The 27070-nt window shown below is 42.8% G+C and overlaps 1 protein-coding gene across 1 annotated transcript; it reads left to right on the top strand.

Annotated features, from left to right (window-relative positions):
* The first annotated feature begins 7262 nt into the window (after positions 1 to 7262).
* Positions 7263 to 25053, top strand: DNAJC14 (DnaJ heat shock protein family (Hsp40) member C14). The gene is made up of 7 exons (XM_020782974.3): positions 7263 to 14061; positions 14403 to 15917; positions 17520 to 17626; positions 18993 to 19112; positions 20030 to 20190; positions 22049 to 22145; positions 23638 to 25053. Exons 2-7 carry the CDS (start codon positions 14472 to 14474, stop codon positions 23876 to 23878), a joined length of 2172 nt encoding a protein of 723 aa, XP_020638633.3. The 5' UTR covers positions 7263 to 14061; positions 14403 to 14471; the 3' UTR covers positions 23879 to 25053.
* The last annotated feature ends 2017 nt before the right edge of the window (positions 25054 to 27070 follow it).

Here is a 27070-nt window from a genome sequence, read left to right as displayed (position 1 = left end):
CATCTAAGAGATGGAGTTTGGGAAAGGGACAGGAGTAACCAGAGGACCTGAGATCCTAACTGTGCAGGTTGGTTTTGGCCCAGGTCAGAGATCCCTCTGAAGAAAGCAAACGTGCAAAAATCTATTTAAGTCTGAACTCTTAATTCTATCATGCAATCAACACAGAAGAAATTCATACAAGGTGTATGATAAGGTGTCCACAGTGATATGTATGTCTTGCATTTTTGTATTACTGTACTATGTTTCCCCGAAAACAAGACAGGGTCTTATATTAATGTTTGCTCCAAAAAACATAGTAGGACTTATTTTCAGGAGATGTTTCATTTTTTCATGTACACCTCTCTACATTTATTCAAGTACAGTCATGTCATCTGATTTCTGCACAATGGTGGTAGGCGGGGTTTCACCTAACGGGCTTATTTTTGGGGTAGGGCTTACATTACAAGCATCCTGAGAAATCAAACTAGGGCTTATTTTCAGGTTAGGTCTTATTTTCAGGGAAACAGGGAGTACTATTGTTAATGTTTTTGTATTTGAAAAAACAGTACCAAGCCTGGATTAAATGGTCTGTGTTACATACTGAAGCACTTTCCTGTTTTGACCATTTTTCTGCTAGTGCAATACTGTTGTGGAAATAGCTAGATAATTTAGTGAAAGTTCAATTCCCTACTGTGCCTTTTGGGAAAAGAGCCTGCTTGTGTAATGGGAAAGCAGCACAGCCCCTGATTGCCTCCAGAAGAAAGGAATGATAAAGTACTTTTGCATACTGTACCTAGAAAGCCCTGAAAAGGATTGCCATAAGTCAGTACTGTATTGACTTGATCGTGCATTGTTATTATTACAATTCTATGATGCCACTATCCTATGGAGACTGAGGTGTTTGATTTTCAGTATCTCACTATTCCTTTATTCCTGCCACTAATAAAAATGTTGACACTTTTTTATGTGGCACATTCTTATTTGCACCAAATAACAATAATAGTAAGGCAGATTTGAGATGATACATAACATTAGATACATTAGATATATAATCTTACCGTTTTCCCCCGAAAGTAAGACATATTATATTAATTTTTGCTCCAAAAAAACACATGAGGGCTTATTTTCAAGGGATAGTTTATTTTTTTTCATGTACAACAATCTACATTTATTCAAATACAGTCATATCATCTTCTTCTGGTTGAGGCACAATGGTGGAGGGCTGGGTTTCACTGAACTGGGGCTTATTTTGGGGGTAGGGCTTATATTACGAGCATCCTGAAAAATCATACTAGGTCTTACTTTTGGGGAAACAGGGTATTAATATTATTCCGTTCTTCACATATATTCATCCAAATATCTTTAATAACATTGCAGTTGCATCACATGGAAATATATTCCTACTAGATTTTTAGTACCTTGCTATAATTTCTTTGTAAATATTTCTCAGAATTAATGCAGATGGTTACCATTAATTAATTATTTTAATGCCTTTCCTCTTATTTGGACTAAGAGATTTAAGTGGTTTCTTGTTTATACCGTATATTGTTCCATTGATCTACATCTGTTTTTTCATCAAGATCCTTTGTACAGTACCTCTCTAAATATCTATAGCTACAGTAAACATTTGATTCAAAAACAGCACCATCCTCCTATCTTGTACAAATCTTTCCCATCCCTACAAATAATGCAAAAATAAAAATAGAGGGGGGGGGGAATCAAAAGATACTCTTACTGTATCTTATGGAAATACCTTTTGAGTTCTCATGAAACGTTAAGCATGGGAAGCTGATCATTCCTTGGTTCTATTTCTTGCCTCCGTCCTCCCTTCTCTTTTGAATTCCAGTCAGCCTCACCATTGCTCCATGTCCATGTGAAAGTAATGCAAGGGTGACAACAGCTATTCCACGGTTAACAATATTTATTTATTTATTTATTTATTTATTTATTTGATTTATTTGATTTATTTATTTATTTATTTCTTCATTTCTTTCTTTCTTTCTTTCTTTCTTTCTTTCTTTCTTTCTTTCTTTCTTTCTTTCTTTCTTTCTTTATTTATTTATTTATTTATTTATTTATTTATTTATTTATTTATTTATTTATTTATTTATTAGATTTATATACAGCCCATCTAGAAGTTTCCTATTCTGGGCGGTTTACATATAAAAAATAAACTAAGATAAAATCCAGATTAATCCAAGATGGGAAAGGAAAAAAGAAAGAGGGGGAAAAAGAAGAGGAAGAAGTAGAAGGAGAGAAAAGTAAAAGAAAAGGGGAGATAGGCTAGCTAGGTAATGGCTGTAGGGAAGGCCTGCCTGTATAGCCATGTCTTCAAGTTAGTCTTGAAGGCCCTCAGTGAGGGAGCCAGGCGAATCTCAACAGGTAAGTTGTTCCAAAGCCGAGGGGCCACTCCTGAAAAGGCCCGATTTCTGTTTTTTTCCCCCACCGGGCCTCTCTTGGCGTTAGGCCACTCAGCTGCCCAGCCTGACTGGAGCGGGTGATATGGGTAGAACTGGGCGGAAGAAGGCACTCTGCCAGGTATCAAGCTCCTAAACCATTAAGGGCTTTATATGTAATGGTTAACACCTTGAAATCAAGGTGAAAGCGGAGAGGTAGCCAGTGTAAGGCGGTCAGAGTGCAGGAAATAAGGTGACAATAGCCTGGCCGCCGTGTTCTGGACCATCTGAAGCTTCCGCATAAGTCCCAAAGGAAGCCCCATGTAGAGAGCATTACAGTAGTCTATTCTTGAGACTATGAGTGCATGGACTAGCGTGGTGAGTTCCCCCATGTCTAGATAGGGATGCAGCTGGGCAATCCACCAAAGATGTAAGTGGGCAGACTGAACCACGGACCTGGGTCTCCATGGTAAGCACTGGGTCAGGATGGACCCCCAGACTGCAAACCAAATTCTTTGTGGTGAGAGTCATCCTCCCAAAAAAGAGAGGGAGTTCCCCAAACCACTAATATCAGGGGGGCCCACCCGCAGGACCTCCCGTTTCGTCTGGGTTCAACCTTAGTCCATTCGACTGCATCCATTGCAGAACAGCCTCCAGGCAGCACCCAAGGGACGGAACGGCATCCACTGCAGACAGAAAAAAGATGTAGACCTGGGTATCATCAGCGTATTGGTGACATGAAGCTCCACATCCCCAGATGACCCCAACCCCACAACAGCCTCATATAGATGTTAAACAGCATTGGGGAGATGATCGAACCCTGTGGAAACCCACAACTGAGGGACCACGGGGCCAAGTTGCACTCTTTGGGGATGGCCCTCCAAGAAGGACCGGACCCAAGCAAGAGCAAGGCCACCAATCCCCAACTTGGAGAACCTCCCCAGGAGGGTACCGTGGTTGACGGTATCAAAGGCGGCTGAGATATCATGGAGCAAGCAGGAAGGCAGAAGCAGATGGCCCCAGCAATGGCCATAGTCAGGTTAGCTTTGGTCTCCTGTCTTCGGCATTGCAGGAGGGCCTTAATGAGTGGCAGGCAGCCACTTGGCTTCCTCCTGCTGTGATCACCAATGATGAGGGCCTCCTCCCCCCCGCCCACAAAGATAGATTGGTCAACTATTTGTCCATTGTCTTTTATATTGTTGGTTGGTTCCCTTCTCTAATTTTTGCCTTCCAAGCCTAGCCCTCGGTGATGTTGCTAGAACCTCCGAGACACTGCCAATGGCTTTATGCTTCCTGGCAGCAAGATTTTCTCACCCTCTTTTGAGCCAGGCTCATTGCCACTTTATACTGGCTCATTCTTGCCATGGCAAAGCCTTGGCAAGTACCACATTCTAGTCTTAGGAATCTAGGTAGTCTTGATTACTGTTTTTGTCGGCAAACAATGTGTGGCAAAAGTCCTGAAAATAACGGCAATGTGCCAAATCTTTCTACAGCCAATGTGCCAAGTTCTTCTCCTGTCTGGGATAGAGAAATTAAGGGTTTTGGAACCTGGAACTATCCTAGTAGTGGAAGAGAATGGAAAGCAGTTTAGAAACTGTTTCACAGTTTAAATCTGAAAAAAAGAACAAGGAGAGGGCAAGGAATTTAGGTTGTAGTTGCCTTAAATTGGAGGCATCTTTCGTCATCGTTTAGTCGTTTAGTCGTGTCCGACTCTTCATGACCCCATGGACCAAAGCATGCCAGGCCCTCCTATCTTCCACTGCCTTCCTGGAGTTGTGTCAAATTCATGTAGTTTCCATGACACTGTCCAACCATCTCATCCTCTGTCGTCCTTCTCTTGCCTTCACACTTTCCTAACATCAAGGTCTTTTTCAAGGAGTCTTCTTTCCATGGAAAAGGAGAGGCATCTTTAGGAGAGGCATCTTTAGGAGTACAGAAACATGACTTTTCTGAAAATTTGACAGCAAATCATCATTTTAAGATTGCTTTCAAGAGTCTCGTTGTTTCTAATACTTTGTACATTTAGGAATAGAACAAATAATATAAAGACACCATACATCTCCTTGTGCTCCTTCTCACCCACTGCAAAGTAAACTTGTATTTCTGGACATGGGAATTTTCACTGCCTAAAGAAATGGGAAAACATAATTATCTCTGGTCAAAAGCTTGGGGAAGATTGGTTGTTCGGCGATTAAGCAAAAATCTTGCCAGCAGATGCTTAACTTCAAGATCTTGCTGTGAATGCTCTGGACATCAAGATAGACAAATAAGTGAATGACCAATAAGCAACTCCAAAAATTGCACAGATACACAGAAAATGACTTTTTTTCTAAGTGATAAGAGTCCATTAAATTTTCTTGTTCCCAGAATTCACTCTTGCTCCAGTCTCTCTTCCCCACCTCCTTGGTTCATTTTTTCTGCTTTCCCTCCAAAATCTGATGACAGGAGACTTTACAAGTACAGTACTTTTTTTTTTCCATCTTGGCCTTATAAAGAGGAAGAGAGTTCAGGTGGATAAAGCGGAAGTCTAAGAGCCAAGAATCCCACAAATATTATGTTAATGGTGAGCCCAACTCATAAGAGAATTATATTGGTGAGTTATGCAGATTTTTTCTCTTTAATGGCCCAGTAAAAGGTGGACTGGAACTCTTTAATAATCCAGTATTTAATCTTGTATACTCTGTTCTCCTTGTAGACAGTTTCTTCCATTGCTGGCCTGCTAATCTGCAGTCTCCTGTAAGAACACCAGGCTCTCGGCTCTCCAGATGTTTGCTCTAGCAATAAATTGACAAGCAAATAACATCTGGAGGGGTAGCTACAGCAAAACATGAGAAGCAAAACATAAGAAGCTGTCTTAAAACGAGGCAGCCAATGGCTCCATCGAATCCAGTATTATTGACTCTGAGGAGCCACAACTTTCCATGGTTTCAGAGAGTTTTTTAAAAACAAAACCTGGAAGTTCCTAGTTTTCCCTGGTGGTCCCCCATTCAAGTATCCGCTTAGGTTCTACAACCAGATAAGGTAAGGCATGTTCAGGACAATGCTGTTCATCTGTTGCAAGAAAGGCATCAGAGACTCCAGTGGCACCTTAAACACATTGTGGCACAAGCTTTTGTAGTCTAGACTCCAATTGTGTTTACCAAGGACAGGGTTGGGGGCTCCTCATTACCAGCTCTCACTGCGCTCCCATTCTCCACTTGCAGGGCCTCCCTTCCCCCACAGCCTCCCTTGGGAGATGGGTGATCGTGTCAAAACATTACAAGCTTCTGTGAGCCTCCAAACAATGTGCCCTCTGCCCCCGCCTTCCTCAGAGGCACTCTGGCTTCTCTCCAGCATGGCTCTGCAAACAGAAGGGGCTTTGTGTTGAAGGCCACTCTCAGCACCCCACCCTCACCGTTGCAATGCCAAGCACATGATCTTCGGAGGAGGGGGGGTTGTCCCGCAGTAGCTGGGTCACCCAGCATCAACTACTCCCTGCTGCCATTCTGTTCCCTTCCAATCGGTTGAAGTGGATAGCACGCTAGTCTCAGGGTGTGAGGGAGAAGAAAGGGGGGAGTCTCTCGAATTTCTCACCAGGAGGGAAGAACAGGAGCCAGAATAATCTTGCCCTTTGTTCAGAAATCTGAGAGGAAGAATGGAGTTTAATGGTCAAGGCAGAGAAGTCAGTTTGGGATTTATAACTGAATGCTACCCTGTTTCTATTCACGCTGTGGTATCAGGGTGCAGAGGTGAAGCCATATTGCTCCTAGTGTGGGTTCAGGGGCATGCAGCTTCTCATGTTGTTGGCTTGGGGAAAACCTGGCATTTGGGAGCACTTTGCTTACATCACATAATCCCACTGTGTCCCTTGGGAGAAGGACCAGCATGTGTGGTCCTGGGCAAACTGCATGGGCTCAGGGTGCACCCAGAAGAACGGAAGGGTAGAACGACTTCCGAGTACTCTCTACCATCCTAGAAAACCCTGAAAATAGTCGCCATGAGTCAGACTGGACTGGATGACAGACAATTGTTTTTTAGAGTACCTTGCTGAGAAGCCAGAGGCTGGGAGTTTGAATCTACATTTTGCCTCCCAGGAGAAAGGTCAGCTGAGGCCACCTGAAGTGTGCATGGCTGAGGGCATTATGTGCTCTGGGACCTGTGCAAACTACGCGCTCCAGACTGCCACTCGAAGAAGGGACCGGTAAACCATTTCTGAGCACTTTATATCTACAAACCCTGGAAGAGTTATAGCAAGTCAGAATTAGAGTTTTAGAATAGGTTGCTGCGTCAGTCTGTGCTAGCATATCAGGCAAAATCAAAATCAAAAATAAAGAAGACAAAAGTGTTGTGGCACCTTAAATACTAACTACTATACGTTAATGCGAGCTTAAGTGGACGAGTGGTGTGAGGAAGTGGGCTTGTCCATGAAAGCTCATATCAAAATATAGCAGTTAGTCTTCAAGGTGCCACACTTTTGTCTTGTTTTTATTATGGTTGTTGTTGTACATACAGCAGAATAAACTTATTATTTATTTATTTATTTATTTAATTTGTTTATTTGTTTATTTATTTATTTATATCCCGCCCATCTGGTATATTCTAACACTTGGGGCGGCTTGCTCATGATTCTGGCTAGAAATTGTAGGTTACCTGGCAAAAGAAATACTTATAGAAATCTTTTTTGGAGATTTTGAAGAAAGGCTTCACCTGCAATTTTACCATGCCCATCTACCGTATTTTTCGCTCCATAAGACGCACCTTTCCATAAGACGCACCGATTTTTTAGGAGAAGAAAACAGGAAAATATAATCTGTTTTCTTCGCTCCATAAGATGCACAGACTTTCCACCCCCCTGTTTTGTGGGAAAAAAGTGAGTCTTATGGTGCAAAAAATACAGTATATTGTGGAATTGTATGTTAAAGGGGCCTTGCAAATTCTCCAAGACATATGAAGGGAAAACATAGATAACTATGGCTCATTTAAAAATCAAGTCTGACTCATAATGTAGATCATGCAATTTGCTTCTCCGTAGCTATGGCTTTGTGAATTCTCTCCCACTTCCGTTAAAACGGTACAGTATACGGATTTCTAGGTGCTCCTGAAATGGAGATATATTAACATGTTTGTGTGTGTGTATGTGTGTGTGTGTGAGAGAGTGTGTATGAGAGATTTTCAGCATGAAAACAGCAGGGGCACTGTTGAACGTCCTGTTCCTTTAGAATTAGTTCCAATCCAAGCAGGTAGACACCTTTCTCAAATGTGTAAAGAAAGGGGAGGTCGGATCCCACATCTTCACCATCTCATCTTTTTGGTCCCTAAGGCAGAACTATTCAACACATTTAGCTTGTAAGAGTGGTCCGGTGGGCCAGATAGGCGGGGTATAAATTAAATAAATAAATAAATAAATAAATAAATAAATAAATAAATAAATAAATAAATAAATAAATAAATAAATACTACATAGCTATGTCCCTGTGATACCCTATGTTCCAAACCACATTTCACTTCCATTTCCAAATACTGTAATTAATGCATGCCATGCCCTTGCTAGAGGATGACATGCATTACGTCATCCCTGTACAATCTATTTTAGAATATATTGCCTTGGAAGATCTTTGGAAGGAAAGGATTATGGAATTGTCTCTTGAAGAAGTAGAAAGTCCTGTTCCTGAGTCAGAGGTGGAGGCAGTGCCTCTTACCAACCACAGAGAGCAGGACAGGATGAGAGTATGAGGTGGCTGGAGGGCACTGATAAAATGCCTGTCTGCAATGGAGTATTTAACAAGAGTAAGGACCTCCTTAGGCCAAACATCTCCATCAAGGGCTTGGAAATGGGGTTTGCTGGACCTAAAGCAGGACAGTCGGCCAGAAATGCATCCAGTGGAAAGGTTGGATTAAATGTATTTTTTTCTTCTGAATAACTTTCCAGCTCAGCCAGTAGACATACTTTTTCAGCCTCAAATATTTTGGTTTCAAGATTAGTTAGTTATGAGACTGACTGACTGGCCATTATATGCTTACACAAGCCACTGAAGGGACTTATTTTTGAGGAAACCCATTCAGGATTCCACTGAAAGTTGACATGATCACTCAGGACCTTAGGTTGCAGCCTTATATATCTGGGAGTCAACTCCATTGAACTGCCTGGGATTTATTTCTAAACAGAGGTATTTAGGATTGCATTGTTGCAAGTATTTTGTAGAATGGGCAAATATAGTGTTCAGATCTTATCACTTAATTTTATTATGTGAATGAAACGTAGCAAAATGTGACATGGGTGTAACTAACTAATCCCAAATAACTTTGCGAATATTTTCTTTATGTGTAGTTTGTCCGAGAGACATCAGAACAACAAAACCCACTAATATTGTACCAGTAAAGCTCAGGGGTTGATCATGTGTTAAGAATTTAATTAGAAAAACATTCTGTCTCATGGCCCAGGGTGGTTCTTAGTTCTTGGGCAACTGGCTTATTTCTTTCCTCAGGATCCCTGACCACCAGGAAAATTATGGGATTTTTGACTCTTGGAAACATTAAAATCACCCAGGTATTCTTAAATACAGCCCTTGCAGTGAAGTGTTAGCCCCTTATTCCTTACTCCACCTAATGACTAATCCAGCTGTGTCCAAGGTTCTGTTGCAAAACTCTTTAGCACACAGCAGGAGACAGATTGCCTGGGGGACTGACCAAACAAGAAACACACCTGGCTGAAACAAATGGAGTTCCTTCACATCCAGGCAGAATTGCATTAGGGACGAGTTGTCTCTGAAAGAACAGAAATATTGCTCCTTGATCCAAAGAGGCAGCCCAAATTCCAAGCTGCTTCTACAGCTCTCTGGATCAGCATTCTGAGTGAGTTTGTCCCTCCTCAAGTTACAGGACATACCACTGGCTATGAAGGACCACTTCATTCCCCAGATGTCATGATGTCAGCCAGGACATGCCCACATGAATTTCCTTTGCAACAATGCCCCATTACCAGCTGTCTGCTCTCCTGAGATTGAATTAGAGGACTTTAAACATTAAAGGGGAAATGGTCTCTGCTAGTGAATAGGTGAACATGGCCTAAAGGCTTTTTTATCTTTGCAAAATGAGATGTTTTTCTAAGCAACCATTTCTCTCTTTCTTGAAGACTTGAGTGATGATAAAAGACAGCCCAAATGAAAAGATTCTTAACATTTACTGATACTAGCAAACACAGAAGTCCTTAATGCTTTCAGTAAATTCTGGGAATCAGGTTGCTTCCAGATGAAATTTTTATCATGCAATCATCCTGCCTGAGTTTGGAATGTTAAAAGGGGTCTAGATTACATTATCTTCCTTTTGCAAGCTTTAAATATTTTCCCATTAAGGAATGGTCACTAAATTTGGGACAATTAAAATTAATGTGACTACAATAGTGTAACAGCAACAAAATCCCTTAGAACCTGTTGTCTCTAGTCTTCCTGGAAGTTAAACTGAGGAGCACAGGAAGAAGCTCAGCAAAATCCATTTGGTTCTGCATACATGTGAAACTGAATATGCAGCCTTGAGTAAAACAGAGGAGGCTATTCAGAATTTATTGGATTCAGGAACCATAGTCCTGGCTTGTATTGACTTTTCCCCACACTTCCATTTGTTTGTAGTTCACCATCGGCCTGTAAATACATGTATTTGAATAGCTATCGTATCTCCAGAACTAAAAAAGCAAATTGACTTGCCACGGCTGCTCTGAATACTTTCTGCTTCTATGGAAAATGAAGAGGCATGAAACAGAAGGTGGTGCCCGAGATATGATAGATGCCAGCTTGAATTTTTTCCCTGGATGTGAGCCAACCTGTTCTGGAGTGATCCCATTCATGCATGCTGTTGCTTTAGAATAATGAAAGACATGACTCTGAGGGGGAAAAAAATCAGCTGCAGTGCAAAGTGCTTGAGGCAAGCCAACATAAAAACAAACTCTTCAATTATAATTTGCCTTATAACGTGTAAACATTAATTAGAAATTAGAAATTTAGGATCTGAGATTAGATTTTGCATTGGAAGTTTGAATATCATAAAGCTGATTAGTTGACCATTACAAAAATGTAGTACTTGGACACAGATGGCAACTGGGTTGCAATTCTATGGGCATCTGCAGCATTGGGAAAAAAGCCATTCTGGGTAACATAAATCATATACAGTACTGTAGTTGTTACATGCTGTAAAGCTGCCTCTGACTTAAGGTTACCCAATGAATGAGCAATGTCCAAAATGTCCTGTCCTCAACTGCCCTTTCCATCTCCTGTAAATTCAAGCCTGTGGGTTCTTTCAGGGAGTCAATCCACCTCATACTGTATTTGGTCTTCTTCTTTTCCTCCTGCCATAATTACTCCTAAGATAAATCATATTAAATTGTGCTTTCTACACTGATATTAGTCTTACCAAACTATCCTACATCCCTGCTTTACTTACAGACTGCATATAACACTGCTACATCTGTTTATTTACTCCTTATCTTATATTAACCCATTTCTGAAGAGAGGGAAACACACCGTTTGGAAACACACAGAATGGAACAATGGTTACTAACACTGTCACTGATACAGTACTCTGTTCTGAGCTTTCTTGTAGTGGTGCTGTCCCCTTCCTCCAATTTTTATGATGGGTGAGCAGAATGAAACACCAGTGACAGTATGGCAGGGTAATTAGCATTCCAGCATATTATCGGAACTGGGTGGGTTAGCCAATATCTTGGAAGACAGGAACAAAATCTAAAAAGATCTTGATGGGCTTGAACACTGGGATGAAAACAGCAGAATGAAATGTAACAGGGGTAAGTGCAAAGTTCTACATCTGGGGAGAAAACCAAATGCAGAATTACAAGATGAGGGATACTTGCTCTGTAATACTACAAGTGAGAAAGATCTTGCAGTTGTGGGGGATAAAAAGCTGGATATGAGCCAGTGGTGTGATGTGGCTGCAAAAGAGGCCAATGCTATTTCAGGATGCATTAATAGCCGCATAGTCTCCAAATCCCATGAGATACTAGTTGCCCTCTATTCACTACTGGTCAGGCCTTATCTACAGTACTGTGTCTAGTTCTGGACACTGCACTTTAAGAAGGATGTCAAAAAATGGAGCAAGTTCAGAGGAGGGCAACAAGGATGATCAGGGGATTGGAAACCAAGCCCTATGAGGAAAGACTGAAAGAACTGGGCATGTTTAGTCTTGAGAAAAGAAGACTGAGAGTATATATGACAGTGCTTTTCAAATATTTGAAAAGTATTTTCAAATATTTGAAAAGTAGTCATACAGAAGAGGGGAAGAATATAAAATGTATAATGATGGGGTCAAGTTACTGGAAGCCAGATTTAGGCTGAATGCCTGGAAAAATTTCCTACTGTTAAGTAGTACGACAATAGAATGAAATACTTTTTGAGGTGGCGAGTGCTCCAACAGTGGAGGCATTAAACAGAAAATTGGACAACCATCTGCTAGATCTGTTTTGACTTGGATTCCTGCACTGAGAGGGGTTGGACTTGAGTCCCTTCCAACTCAATTATTCTATGATTGTTTGTCCTGTTTTTTCCCCTTTAATCTTGGTTGTCCAACTTCTCCAGCCATTGCAAAATCCGAGCCAGTAAATCAGGGACAGGTATAGATGTTTATACTGAGATTATATTTCAAATTGTGAAAAGGAAAAGGAGGGAAAGGAAAAACAGCATACAATAAAATAGAATGAAGCAGCTGACTCAGGCAGGAAATTGTTTGATGACAGGGTGGCGTCTCTTTATTTTGCTGTATTTTTAATGCAAAAAAGACAAGTACTTGTGGAATTTTCTACCTTGGTGCCAAAATTATTTGACTGGCTTTGGATACTATGTACTTTGACCGGGGGGGGGGGGGGCACAATTTGCTGCTTTGTTTCAGGTAGCAGTCCTAGTTGTAGGGACTTTATTTAGCTATTTCACACTTTTAAAGATCAGTTAATGGCTCTCTTGGTTTAGAAACTGTAGTAGGAATCTTGTGGTATCCTGGACACAAGGTGATTGATTGTGGCTTTTGAAATTACTGTTCTAAGCTTTTGTGAATTAAAGCTCACTGAAGTGGATGCACAATACCTTTTTAACAGCGCTATAATATTGCTGAAACCTCTGAATTAATCATTTGATCCAGCATCTAGGTGTTGTAACTTTTAATTTTGAAATGCTTCCCCTTGATTCAGAACAGAATGCAAACTTATCTTCAGGGAATCTTTTCCACAGGGATTCACTTCTCACCAAAAATGCATTTCTAGAAAGCTCTATCAGTTGGAGCAGCTTTAAACCCCAACCCCAAAACGACCAAATAATCTCCAAGGTCAAAATTCATGTCTACCTTATTACCTGGAGGTTTTCCTGAGTTCTAAAGTGCCTCTGACCATCTGCAGAGTATACTCTCCTCACCACAGTACAAGCACAACCCTTTCCTTGACTAGAGTGGTAGAATATACCAGATGAGCAGGATATAAATCAAATCAAATCAAATCAATCAATCAATCAATCAATCAATAATCTAGGATTAAAGGACATGACTCTGAAAGAGTTGAACCTCAGACACTTGTCATGGCACAGATGCTGCCTCGTAGATGGAGCACGGGGATCTATTCATTTGGAGATAAAAAGAGATTGAGTTCATGGGTAAGCATCAGGCTACAGCATTCGCAGGGCTAAACAAGACTGACTAATATCAGCAAGGTGGATCAATCAGTTTTGCCTCTACATCACTCCCCCCCCTCCAAAAAAGAGCCCATTCCAGAGAAGCCTGGGTGGCTCCCTCGTCGGTTCCAATATGTAGGCATCCTTTGGTATCGAGAGACTATGGTAACGTGCTCTGAAAAGGGGTCTTCAAACAGCATCTAGTGTGGCTGAGAAGGCCAATTTGAGAGTGACAATCCCTTCCTCACTGAAGACAAATACAATCTGTCCCCTGTCCAGCTCCCTGATTTTGCTGCTTTCGGGACTGCCTCTTTTCCTCGGCCTGCTGGACAAGGGTCTCTTCAAATTGGGAGAGGCCGTGATGCAACACCTGCCTCCAGGCTGAACACTTAAGATGTCAAGGTTTCCAATCTGTTGAGGTCCATTCCTAAGGCCTTCGGATCCCGCTTGCAGATGTCTTTGTATTGCAGTTGTGGTCTCTCACTGGGGCGATTTCCCTGCACTAATTCTCCATACAGCAGATCTTTCTGAATCCAACCGTCAGCCATTCACACGACGTGCCCAAGCCAACGCAGACGTCACTGTTTTAGTAATGCTAAAAATTCCAGCTCGTTCCAGGACTACTCTTATTAGTAACTTTGTCCTGCCAGGTGATACTAAAAAATGCGTCCGCCGTTCCCGAAACACCCGCTCAAATTCGGGCGCAGACGGGAAAAGCCCGGGAGCGCAAGAATACTGATCGACCTTAAAAGATATTATAGGAGATGGGAGAGGAAAGAACAGGAACAGGGAGACGGAGGAGCAACGACGTTCCCGCAACACCTCCCTCCCCCTCCCTTCCTCTTGACCCGGACACGGAAGACGGGCGAGAGAGAGCGAGACAGAAAGAGAGAGAGAGAGGCGTTACCCAGAGAGGCGGGAGGAAGGCGGAAGTGGAGACTCACGGAGAGAGAGAGAGAGAGAGAGAGAGAGTGAGGGGCAGCGGGAGGGAGGAGCGGCGGCAGGAGCAGCAGCAGCGCCCCCTCTCGTTGCCAGGGCAACAGCACCAGGTGAGTTCCCCCCTCTCGCCTTCCTTTCCGTCTCCTTCCTCCCTTGGCTTGGAGGACCGCTTCTCTCTCTCCTTCTCCTTCTCTCCCCCCCCCACTCCGCAAACCCCCTCTCGCCCCCCCCTCTCGCCAGGCATGGAGCGCTTCCCCCCCTTCCGCTCCCCAGCTCTGAGAGAGGGGACTGCCGGGCTCTGTCTCCCTCTCAGCCCGCCGAAGAGCCGAAAGGCTGGCCGTAGGGGCGACGGGCTGCCGGCCAGCCAAGAGCATGTGGGAGCTCGTGTGGCGGTTTGGAAGGTCTAACCCGGTTTTCCGTTCCTGTTTTATTTTTATTTTATTTTTTCCAGGAAGAGGGGCTGGCCATGGCTGTAACTTAATCATCCCGAAGAGCTGAGCCATCCTGGGGCCCAGGTGCCATGGAGGACCTCAGGTCTGGGGCAGGAGGGGGGTGCGACCCCAAGCCACCCCACCCAGACTTAGGCGGCGGGACTGTTGTGGGCGTTGGCAGCCCGTATAAGGTGGAGGAACACACCATCTTAGGTGGTGGGGAGGTCGGGAGCCATACCTTCCCCGATGGCCACTTCTCCTCAGAGCCTTGGGGTCGCGAATCTTCCCCTGGCCCAGAGGAGCTTGATTTGGAAGCAACAGAAGTTTGTGGGCCAGCTCCTCAAAAGGCTACCGTTAAAGGCGGCGGAGAAAGCACAAGGGAGAGCGACATTGTTTGGAATGGGAGGTGTGGAGAAGATAACGACAGCCTGCACTTTACTGGCGACAGCGCTCCTGGCCCTGAAGCCGGGTCTTGTCATTGTGACGGAGACCTCTGTGACCTTTCTGCAACTTATTCAGAGCAGGGGACTGGCTTGTGTGGCTTCGCTTGCCAGCACTGGCCTTCAGGCTCCAAGGAAAGGGACGCCTCGAAGCAACTGCGAAGTCAGGAAGATGATGTTGAAGATGACACGGTGTCAAAGTCCAAGGAGGAGCTTCCTGATTGCACTCGACCTTCTGGTGGAAGGAAGGTTGCCCGGCAGCAGAGACACCGCTCTGCTGCCAAAGACAAGGGGGAAGGGCGTTTTGCACTCTCAGGGGGGAAGCACAGGCAGTCCAGGAAAAGGAGCGATGGTGGACGTCACCATGTCCAGACTGAACTGTTAAGACACCTGGAAGGATTTGCCTCGTTCTGCTTCTCCTGCTTCAAACTTTTTATCAGCCTAATTGTACAGGTCACTCACAGGTGCGGTGAGGGTGTGGAAGCTGGTGGGAAGTTACTGTACTCTTGCTGTTCGTTCAGCCCACGTGACCTGGACTCCGTTCGAACCAGTGTGCAGGCTTGGATCCAGCATGCGAGGATGAGCTGCAAGAAACTGATACGACAGCTAGGCTTGTGGGTGACCCTGAGTTACCGCCTGGTTAAGATGTTATGTGTTGTACTCTTCCTCGTGCTGATGCTTCTCTTGGGTAGCCTGAGACTCTGTTGGCGGGTGTGCAAGTTGGCTGCTCTCTCTGCCCTAGGCAGATTGGCCCAAACAAGCTACGGAGCCTGGCTTCTCTCAGCCATTGACCTGCCCCAAATTTGGGCCTTCTTCAAAGAAAGTAGGACTTGCAAGTGGGTGGCGGGCCTCCTGTTTAAGTGGCATGCCCTCCTTTGGACACCTAAAGGATTAAGGACCAACCAAGCAGGGGACACTGCTTACACTGGATCTTCTGGTGGATCTGGGCCATACCAACCTGATGAAGAGGTGGCACGCTTGCTGGCTATGGCAGATACACCGGAGGAAGCACTCAATCCTTTCCAGGTGTTGGGCTTAGAGGCAACAGCATCAGATGCCGAGTTGAAGAGAGCCTATCGGCACTTGGCAGTATTGGTGAGCACGCCGTTTGAACTGGGGGTGGCTGATGGGTGTCATGGTGGGGAGAGCCTGTATTTGAGAGAAGTGCCTTCACATTTGAAATGAACTCCCTATGTAGCTTTGTGTTATTGCTCCTGATCCGGAAGAGCAGGTTGCTCTCCTGTCCTCTGTATCTATTAACAGTTTAATATGGTTTGCATGAAGGGAGGAGTCTGGATTACATTGTCCAGTCAGTTGCTTAAGTGCTGCTTAATTTGTAGACTTGGCGATCCCCTTGATGCCTCTTCCAGCTTTCATGCACTGCCATTCGACCTAGTGAAACAGCAATTATGAATGTTACAGGGAGTATACCTTTCTATAGGTAGTTTTATTAGGGCACTTTGCTAGCTAGCAGTGTTACTGACATGTGGTTGGATTGTTCAGGTCACTGTGACAGGTGCTTGCTGTGCTAGTTTTTCTTCTTGCAGGGTTAAGGAGCAGCTTGCTGGGGAGCCAGATTGAACCTGCTTTATCTTAGTGCCTTAAGGTACTAAGATCCCCAGTTAATTTCCAAAGCTGCAAAATTCTGGTCTCAGCCTTCAAGACATACTATATGACCACACTTTTTGCTGTCATCCACCCATCCAGTAGAAAGGAAAAAGAAAAGCAAACGTATCACTATAACACGATATTAATGTGAAGGGCTTCTAGATGCTGTTAGACTGGATCAGCTTTAACTAGCGTAGCAATTGGTGAAGAAGGTTGGGAATTGGACTCTGCACTTTGGGCCCACCCTGGTCTGTTTATTCAGATCCTGCCTGGAGTAGGAGGCATTAACCTATCTCTCTGGTTGGAACAGCCCTGAGTGCTTTGTGTCTTCAGTTGCTTGTGAGAGAAGGCAGTCATATCTTGTGGCTTCCCTAGGAGAAACCATTTGGGAGAAATGTATTCTTCCTGTGTATACATATGAGCCGGAAGGCCTGGTTCAGATCACAGCTATTCAAGGGATCTGCTGTATTGTTGTAGGCAACCCACTCACGGAGCTTGGAAGTAGTGAGTTACAAGTATTATCATTAGAGTTGACTATCTACTTTTAAAAGAAGGTCCAATGGCATTGCAGTTTAGAAGGAATGTAAGGAGCAGGAATAAAGTTACTTTGTGCAATGAAAAAAAGTTTTCTGGTTACTTTCCACAGTTTCTTTAAAGGACATTTTAAAATATTTTTAGAGGCATTTTGACAGAACTTTTTTCAGGCTTTGTCATTCTCTTATCCAGCTTACTTTCCCTCCTATATCAAGTAACTGAAAATGAAGAAGTGATGAATAGCACAGCAAGTAATGCAATATACCACGTTTTCAGGACTCTAATGCGCAATCACTTTTTAAACACTTATAAATAATGGAAATTAATTACTTCCTTAAAAGTAATTTGCCAAGCTCTAGATGCTTCTGCTGTACTTGAGCCCTATGATCTGTATCTGATCTGTACACAGCATTGCAAGGTAGCTGTTGGGATTACTGAGATAATGTATGTGATGTGCTTTTCCTAAATACCCAGAATGCTAAATGTTACTAACATGATCAGCCGGGCATTTCTGACTTCTTGTTGGTTTGGGGAATTGGGTGGGATGTTGCACAGGTTCATCCAGACAAGAATAAGCACCCACGGGCGGAGGAGGCTTTCAAGGTGCTGCGGGCAGCCTGGGATATTGTCAGCAATCCGGAGAGGAGGAAGGAATATGAAATGTGAGTGATTTAAAATCTCTTTGGTCAGCTGGCATTTCTGAGTGAGTTTTATGCAGACTGGGAGGCTCTGTAGAAGCCAGTTGTCATAGTGGGCCCTCTCTCTTGATAGAAGGGAAGGGGGGGGTACCTGGCAAGGGAGACCATGAACATTGGTTTCCTCTTGTGGCAGAACTTAGTCATTATTCCATATACAGTACATTGGAAGGCCAGGGTAGATATAGCCTTTTTAAATACTGTATATAAATCTCCTACAAAAAGGTAGGTTTCTCAACATCCAACAACATCCTATTTAGTGCCACTGTGGGACTGATCAGGTATAAATGCTTTAGTTCAGTTTGGTTGCATTGTACGGGATTATATGCAGTTGCAGGTAGACACAGATGATTAAGGTCTCCAAAATGTTTGTTTAAAATGAGCTTGTACAGCTTAACTGTGACTGTAATCTAGCAGTAACTTTGTTACTCAGACTGTAGCTCCCTTTGCCTCTAGCAAGTACTGTATAAGCAGTGATGTGGAATGATAGGGCCACATCTTTGGGGGCCACGTGTTCCCCATCCTTGGTTTAATTGTCCTTTGTTTCACCTTTCCTTCTGTTTGCATGGCAACTGGAGTGAAAGGGCCATTTTAACTGTTTTTCTTCTTTAAAGAATCATAATTATGCCCCTTCCTGAAAGTTAATCAGAAATATTTCCAGACTTGGAGCAAAGAGTAGAGAAATTCAGATACTTCCCTACTTAGTAGTTTGAGAAGAATATTATGGAAGTTATAATGGAGAGATAACTGTTGCTAGTCGGAAGGCCTTATGCAGAGAGAGCTCCAGAAGTTATACGTAACTGAGGCTTACAGAGTGAGACTGCATATTAATTTTCAGAGAGGTAACAGTGTTAGATGGTTTTAGCAACAACAAAAATAAAAACAAAGAATTATGGCACTTTTAACATTAACTTTAGTGTGAGCTTTTGTGGCTTATGGGCCACTTTTTCAGACACACTATGTGTTCCTCAGAAATGGTATATTTTAGAGTGTAGATTGTAATTAATAAAAGCTGATGGAGAAATTATATTTTGCAGTCTTAAAGGTGCCACAACACTTTTTTTTAATTGTGATTCTCAGCTGTTACAAATGAGTTTTGAAAATTAACAACCATACCTTAAAACTTGTCTTTAGGGAGATCCATTGAAATTTTGAGGAATGAGTGGGCTTAAGATTTAGGATTGCAAGATTTGGTTGACCAGTCAGTGAGATTATTTGGTTAAGACATTTATAACCTGAAAACATGTTTGCATATTACAGCAATTTCAGTCTGGCATTGACGAGGTATTCTTCTATTGCCACTGGCTTATGGCTTCCCTTATTTCTGTTTCAGAAAGCGCATGGCGGAAACTGAATTAACCAAATCAATGAATGAATTCCTTTCCAAACTTCAGGATGACCTGAAAGAAGCCATGAACACAATGATGTGTAACAAATGCCAGGGAAAGCACAAGTAAGTCGGCAGTTGTCATTCTCTCTTCCCTGGCCCCATGGTATGGGGCACTAGGGGAGCTAATAGTGTGGCCATGCCTGATGTCCAGGAACTACAGAATCCCAGTATTTGTTGGACTTTGTTTCAATAAAACTGTGCAGCAGAGAGGCTACACACCAGCGTGATCTCGTAAGGATAATTTCAGAGCCACTGTTCCTCATGAGGTGTCTTGGAAATTGGTGGGTGAGATATTTGTTTCTGGGTAAGGCTAAACTGATTGATTGAAGTCTGGCCTTTAAGCTGGGATGGTCAACCCTAAAGAGTCTCGTGGCCATTTCTCACCACCTCCGGACCCTCTGCTGACAAAACCGGAAATCAGGCTGCAAAAATAAATGGCTTGGGGGCTAAAAGATGCTGGTCAGGGACCTTATGTTAGAGGTGAGCTACATCCCCAGAAATCTCCAATTTATTTTGCAAAAAGACACAAAAACTGTATGTATGGGGTTGCAAAATAGCTGGGACTGTTTATACATCTCCTAGCTGGGTATTGGGTATGCCATGTAGTTGTAGCTGTGTCACACAAGAAAAAAACCTAGTTATGATTCAGAGTTAGCAACCTGAAAATTATGGCATCCCTCTTTATTTAGAAAGATGTTTCTAAACATCCATAGAAAAGTTTGCAAGCCTGGGTGCTGGATTACCTGCCAAAACATTAAATTATTTGGACTTAAGCCAAAATTACTACAAATTTATCAAAGACTGAGTTGATTGAACGTTGCATATGAGTTTTTTAAAAAAATATACAATCCATTTTTGAGGGTGCAGAATTTACCTTTTGAAATCAAAGAAGTGTACATAGTGAGTAGGGGGTTCCAGATTTTAGAAGACAGGATGTACGCTGCCATGCTTTCTAGTCCTTGATAAGTTCTTTACTGCAGGAGGTTTGAGATGGATCGTGATCCACTGAATGCTCGCTACTGTGCAGAATGTAGCAAGCTTCATGCAGCTGAGGAAGGTGACTTCTGGGCTGAATCCAGTATGCTAGGACTGAAGATCACATACTTTGCCTTGATGGATGGAAAGGTTTATGACATCACAGGTAATGACACAGCACTGCTAGAAATGGAAGCAGCAAGTCAAGTATTAACTGGCATTTTAGACTTCTTTTTTTTCTAATAAATCTGGTTTCTCATGATTTAGGAAGTTGCTGCTAATGTCTTAATAGGTATCTCCTGTTAACTTTAGTTTGGGTGGTCTGCTGTATAGATTTTTAGACTTTAGGGCAGATTTGGGCCCTCACATTTTGCCCATGATGAGTTACACTAAGCACGAGAATTCTGGGCAGTATGTATAGATATGTCACTGCTTTCTAACAAGCCTGTACATGAATCAGGAAATTCCCACCCAGTAAGAGGTTCACAGTGGTAAGTTACAGAAATCGAACTAGTGAACTTCTGCTTTTGGAACAAAATTTGTAGCTTTAGCTTTTAGTTCAAACTTAGGGTAGGCTCTGTTTGAAATCTTCAGGGATGGCTTAAAGTTTAGGTCTAGTCATCAGAGCAATTTAGTTGTTAGTTCAGTTTTTAAAAGTCAGAGCATAAGTCTGGAAACTTCATTTTGAACCAAGTTCATAGCTAGTCAGAGGCTTGCATTCTCAGGGGGCTCTAATTTTCCTCTCTTGTCCACATTGCCTTGTCCCCATTCCACATTTATTTTGCTGGAGCTTAGAAACTGAGCTACCAAGATGTTGTTTGCTTGTTTTCTAAATAAAATAATGCCAATTTAATGGGCTGGAATAGTTGCTGAGGGAAGCTAGGCACTGCTGGAAGAAATAGGACAAACATGAGATGGGGCTTTACAAGTTTAAAATTTAAAAACAACAGCAATTCTGGATTTTAAAGATATTCATCTGGATCTGGAGGACATCTCTCCGAGAGTTCTTAAGAACCTGCATGTGAAATTGACAAACTTCTAACAAAAATATACAATAAATCTGTTTCTGTATTGAGGTGCTGGAAGGTGTATCACCAATTTATTTGAAGATTTCCTTTAGAGAGTTATGTAGGGAAACCTGGAAATCATTGGCTGATAACTAAATTAATAAAAAGCATGACCCAAGAGATGTTAAAGAGGAATTATTAAACACATCGGCTGAAATGTTGTTACACAACTGCACACAGGTAAATCCTAATGACATAATCAACTGCAGATACTGTATTAATCTTTATTTTAAAGTTCCCTGTCTCCTCCACCATCAGAGTCCAAAGCTCCCTCAGGATCCCTTTTGACCTGGAGGAGCCTGTGAGCACCTCAGGATGTGTGGGAGCTTTTAATGACTGAAAATCACTGCTGCCACTCCTGATCCTAGAGGTGGGATTGGTGATGTTGATTCTTGGGCATGAAAGGTTTCCCTAGGTGAAAAGCGATCCCTAGAAAGCTCCAGAACCTGAGGAGAGGTTAAGAAACCTTAAAATAAACATTAAGGTCCATAGTTGATGACATCATTGGCATTTATGTGCATGCAGCTGTACAACAAGATTTAAGCCCATAGAAGGAAACTTTTGCTGAAGCCATGCCCCCATGTCCTCTACAAATGGTAAGTTTTGTAGCATCAATGTTTTTCTGTTTCAAGAATGTCAATAAGAACGTGAATAGGGTGATCTAGAAGGCACTCTTTATGTGAATTTCAGAAGGTAACTGACCATATCCTTCAACAAAGATTCCAGGCCTAGTAGTTATATGACAAGGTGAGTTGTTCTCTTGGACCATTGCTTCTTGACTAATCAATAAATAATGGTGACTTAGGAGTGAGCAGCAATTTGGCTGTGTGAATCATACATTCTATTGTAGAAGTCACAGTTGCTGATTCTAAGGTCATATCTGTCTTTCTTGCGAGGTACTTGGCCACCTCATGACAAGAGCGAAATTCTTCTTTCTGTTCTTTTTGTAACCTGCAGAATGGGCTGGCTGCCAGCGAGTGGGGATCTCCCCTGACACACATCGTGTTCCATATCACATATCTTTTGGATCAAGAGGCTCTGGCGGGCGCCAAAGGTCAGTGCTAGGTGACGTTCTTAGTTCTCCTTGGAAAATGTTTGGTCCCAATGTGTCAACAGTGATGGGCTCTGTCAAAGACTAGAAGTGTTTAAGGGCTCTGTTTACTCAAATTCAGATGCCCATCATCTAATGAGATTATTAATCAGTTTCACAGAGGGCTGTGATATGTTCCCACAAATCTTCTGCTTCCATTGAGGGGGAGTACTAGGCATGTCAGGTACTGAGGTTCCTTCTAAGGCACACACCTGCAGGACTCCACCTACCTCCAGGCAGCTTTCCTCCTCCTCCTCCATGCAGTGATCGTTTTCAGCCTCTTTGGTTCTGGTTGCGATGGACCCCCGTGGGTGTGGGTGTGGGGGAGTCACACATACAAGTGCGAAATCAGAAGAGAGCGTGGCGGAGCCCTGCCTAGCAGGGCTGAAAATTAGAGAGTACTTTGGCAGGTACTGAGGATCCAGGTTGTCCTTTGCTGTACATTTGTGACAGAGAATCAGCAACCCTAACACTCAACATCTGTACCTCACACCAACAACCAGTGTTGCCACCCATTTGGTTCTCGTCGCGGCTGGAACCCCACATGTGTGGGGGAGGGGCCCCATCCAGCACTGATGGAAAATTAGAGGGAACAATGACGAGGAGTCAGGCTTTCTCAGTAACAGCCCCAACTTTGTGGAGTAAATTACCAGTTGAGATGTGCTAGGTTCTGGTCCTCCTAATATTCAAGACAAGGCAGCCTTTAGATTGCCACATTCGAGTCAGTTATAGTGCCATTTTCTTTATGTTATTATGTTTTTATAGGAATAAAGTGGGTGAGGGTTGTGGGGTTGTGCTTGTTTGTACACCACCCAGGGTAGTGTGAATTCACTAACTGGGTGATATATAAGTTAAATAAATAGCATTTATGCTAAAATAGTCTGTGTATACCTGCATTCACACAGTGAGTAGACAACTCCCTGTTCTAAGTATTTAGCAGACCACGTGTGTTCAGTTTCCTTTATTTTTGAAGCTGTAAGATTAGTACTCCTTTTCTTTTATGACAAATTCAGAATAGGAAGGATTCATTGAAACTGTATTATATTGGTCAGTTATAGTCATAAAGGATTCCAAATAATTTGCCTCTGATTCTTACATATAAGGATTGCTGGTACTGATTTTACTTCCCTTTTGAGTATATTCCCCTTATGTTGACTGATTGGTACTTTTATGGTGGTACAGTAATCAGATTGCAGGACAATCCTGTATCTGGTGGAATCAAAAGGGCCGTAACTTCTATGGATTTGTGTCTAGAGGCTGGATTTATGACCCTAAAGGTCTGGTAGCCCATGTGAAACTTAGCCCTGTTCCCTAGTGAGCAGTGTTCTACTTCAGTTGAAAGTTCCAAAGGCTACCATTCTACCTTAAAGCTAAACCAAGCCATCTGTTGGCTTCAGTTGGTCCATCTGATGATTTCATTTATTTCCCCTTTTGTCTCCTTCTTCAACACAAAAAGAGCTGCTTCCGATGGCAGCCCTGCATCTGCAGCAGAACTACAGGACTTCTTCAACCGCCTCTTCCAAGGGAACAATGGACAGATGCCCAACGGGAACTTCTTCAGCACGCCTCAGGCACCAACCCCAGGGAGTGCGCCATCTTCTTTTGCCCCTCCATCATCAAAGGTGGACAGTACCACCCAGAAGGGAGACTCCAAGCAGAAACGGCGCAAGAAGGTACGCCGTCCCTTTCAGCGCTGAGATCAAGATGGAGTGGGACTGAAATCTTCCAGGCCAGCCTGGATGCCAGGCTTTTCATCAGGTAGTAAAAGGGCTTCTTCAAAAGGGAAAAAAAAGTATTCTTGTGAGTGTCAGAAACCCAGATGATTCAGGCTCCTCTGGACTAATCCATAATCCAGTAACTACGGGCTGGAAAATGACACACTCTTCTACATTGTAACTCTTATCATGGATCCTGTGATACCAAAGAACTATAGTAGGTGGCTTCCTGGAAGAATTGTAATGAAGATGGGGACTTCTAGGTGTGACGGGGCAGTTTTGGAGGCTGTATTGAGCCATGGCATCTCCTTTATCCATCAGATGGGCCTACTATGGCCTGCATTTCCACTTCCATAGGAGTATGGCTAGCACCAACTGTCTTTGCTAATTTCTTCCATAAGAATGCTTAGACTGGAAACATTTCTGTTTTGCTCCATTTGGCCTTTTGTCCAAAGGCCTTTAAGGCTCACACAGAGAAAAAGCTATGCTTGTTGAAAACTTGCAGGGAAGGACGTCCTGCCTCAGTGTTGTGCAAGTTGACCAACAGTCTTCTTGCCTCTTATTTGGGTGTTTCACACAATTTTACAAGCAAAGGAGAGGAGATCCTTCGCCCCAACAGCAACCTCCTTGCTAGAAAAAAAAAATCAGTTAATTTCCTGTAATGGAAAGGAACCCATCTAGACTTCAGACATAGTAATTTTAGAAGAATATATTACAGGGGCTGCAAAGATACTCAGGATTATTTAACACAGATTTTTCACTTCTACTTGGGACCCAAAGGCTCCCTAGTTCTTTTGCAAGACTACTGAGATGCAGTGTTCGAAAATGAAAGACAACTAGCTGTTCCTGTCTCTGAATGCAAAATGACTGAGAAATCCAAGCTCCTGTCTCTAGGGTGCTTGGTTTGTTCGTCTCTGACCCTGGCAAAGAGCACATCTTCTTTGTCTGTGCTGTCCCAGGACCGCAATCGGATCAGTTAAAAAACTGGTGAACTAAGATCCCAAGATTTGTCATGGATGGTTGAATTCTGTAACTGTCCAACCTGTTTTATTGAAGGTTACTTTTTTAAAAGTTCATATTTGTAGGTGCATACGTATATTTAATACCATGTGTATTCTTCTTTCTATAAATATGTATTAAATGCCTTGGAGAGTCTGGCTTATGTTTTCACTCTTACTTGTTTCATGTGTAGCACAACTGCACATGATAGCAATTTCTTGCCTCTTTTCCCCAAATGTAAAGAAGAGGATTAATTTTAGCTATTGATTTAACTTCCAAAGGGAACCAAAATTTTAGCGGAGGCGCTTCATAGTGCGGTATTGATCATCTCTAGATCTAGTTAACTGCCATCTGAAGAGACATGTCCCTAATCATTACACTTGCTCTCCTGGCAATGTGCCAGTGTCTTCGCAGTTTCTCTAGTGACAAGCCTTTAGTGCATTTGAAGTTGTTAGGAGGGTTGTGGCTGCCAATACAGTTTTGTAGGCTTCTCTATTAAAGAAAAATAAATAGCTGAAGTAGCCTCAGAACGGTATTTTGCCAAAAGGTATTTTGTGACCTTTCGCCCTTGTGTGGCAGGGCAAAGGGCAGCAGAGTTCTTTCTTCTGCCACAGGGACATTGGAGGCCTCCAGGGGTTCACCCTTCTCTCCTGCCCGCATTAGGGCATCGATGTTGGGTTTCTAGCATCTCCAGGGAGAAAGGGGAATTTTGTTGCTCCATGACTGGTGGAAGTTCTTCATCGTGGAGCTTTTCATAGGACAGCAGCCCATTGCACTGCTCAACAGAAGGGAAGGGTCTCGGCCCAGTGCATCGCACAACACTGCACTAGTGTTCTCCTCTATTTTTCCTTCAGAGCTGCACCACACCCTACAATTCCCATACATCTGTCCCTTCTGTGCCAGTTTCACTCCATTCTGAAGTGCAGCCTGAGCTTCTTCAGCCTGGGTTTTATCTGTCTGGGTTCTTATCATTTGAACAGAGGACTTGTGTCATGTGTTGGTTAAAAGTTTAATTGCTGCCTGGCGGTTGCTTCTGCTTCATTATTGACTTCTTATGTCTGTAATCTGGTCCAATCGGTTTAGACTTTTAAAGGAGAAATTTGAGCTGTAACAAAATGCTGCATTTCCGTCGTGATTTTCTCTTGTTCTGTAAGCAGGTGGTTGCACTATTGTTGCCACTGACATTCTCCAGAAGGTGGTGCTCTAAAACCTATTATAGAAAAATAAAACTACATGCAGCCACCCGCTAGGGCTGCCTCAAAACCATTTCCTCATATCAAAGTGTTCCCTTACAAGAAAGCCACTTATTTTACAAATGGTTTAGCGGGATGGAGAAATCCTCTCTGCTATGTAGAGCATCAAGACACTTGTCAAGGCACACTTCTAAGTAAAACATGCAAATACAACTTAATAGTAATATAGCAGTTGCGTCAAAATAGCAGCATCAAGTGAAAAATTCTTGCATGCGAAAAGTTTTTGTCAGAATATATATCTATAAAGTTATTTACAAGCATATACTTTGCCTCCACTAATGCAGAGGTAACACCTGGGTTGCAACATAAGCCTATAGAAAATTCCAATGAGGTATTTTCAGCAGCGGGGAGCGTTAGAACAAGATACTTTAAAAAAAAAAAGGTAAGAGGGCCACACTGACCTATAGTCTTCATGGACGGGGGAAGGGAAAAAGTATTCTGCAGAATGGTCGTTATTTAGAAATGGCCAATATCCAACAGCTTGAGGTAAGTATGAAATTAATTGTTTTACTTTTTTCAAACCTCCAAACCCAATAAGTGGCAACCAGTGTATTAGTTTATCCAAATTGATGGTTTGATGTTTTTAGTTCAGCTTGGTACTCAAGTTTTGTTGAACAATCGTGAGATGGCTTTTCATTTTAATAAATGCAAGTATTTTAAAATGAAGGGAAGCCTTTCTCCCAGTCCCATCACCCTCACAAGTGTGTGTCACTGCTCCTAAACTGTGGAATTCCATCCTTTGTGAGGCCAAGCTGGCCCCATCTTTGCTGTTCTTCCACAAGCAAGCAAAGACCTTTCTCTTCAGGCAGGCTTTTTCTCAGTAACTGGCTTTCTAGGAGGGAATTCCTAAGAACAGGACTGCTGGTTTTTGTTTTTAATTGAATAATGTTCATTTTAATGTTGTAAGCCAGCTCTTGAGGAG

The sequence above is a fragment of the Pogona vitticeps genome, chromosome 2 (assembly GCF_051106095.1).
Source record: "Pogona vitticeps strain Pit_001003342236 chromosome 2, PviZW2.1, whole genome shotgun sequence".
NCBI classification, from domain to species: domain Eukaryota; kingdom Metazoa; phylum Chordata; class Lepidosauria; order Squamata; family Agamidae; genus Pogona; species Pogona vitticeps.
The sequence above is the reverse complement of the archived record's forward strand: the minus strand, read 5'-3'. Positions and strand labels throughout refer to the sequence as shown.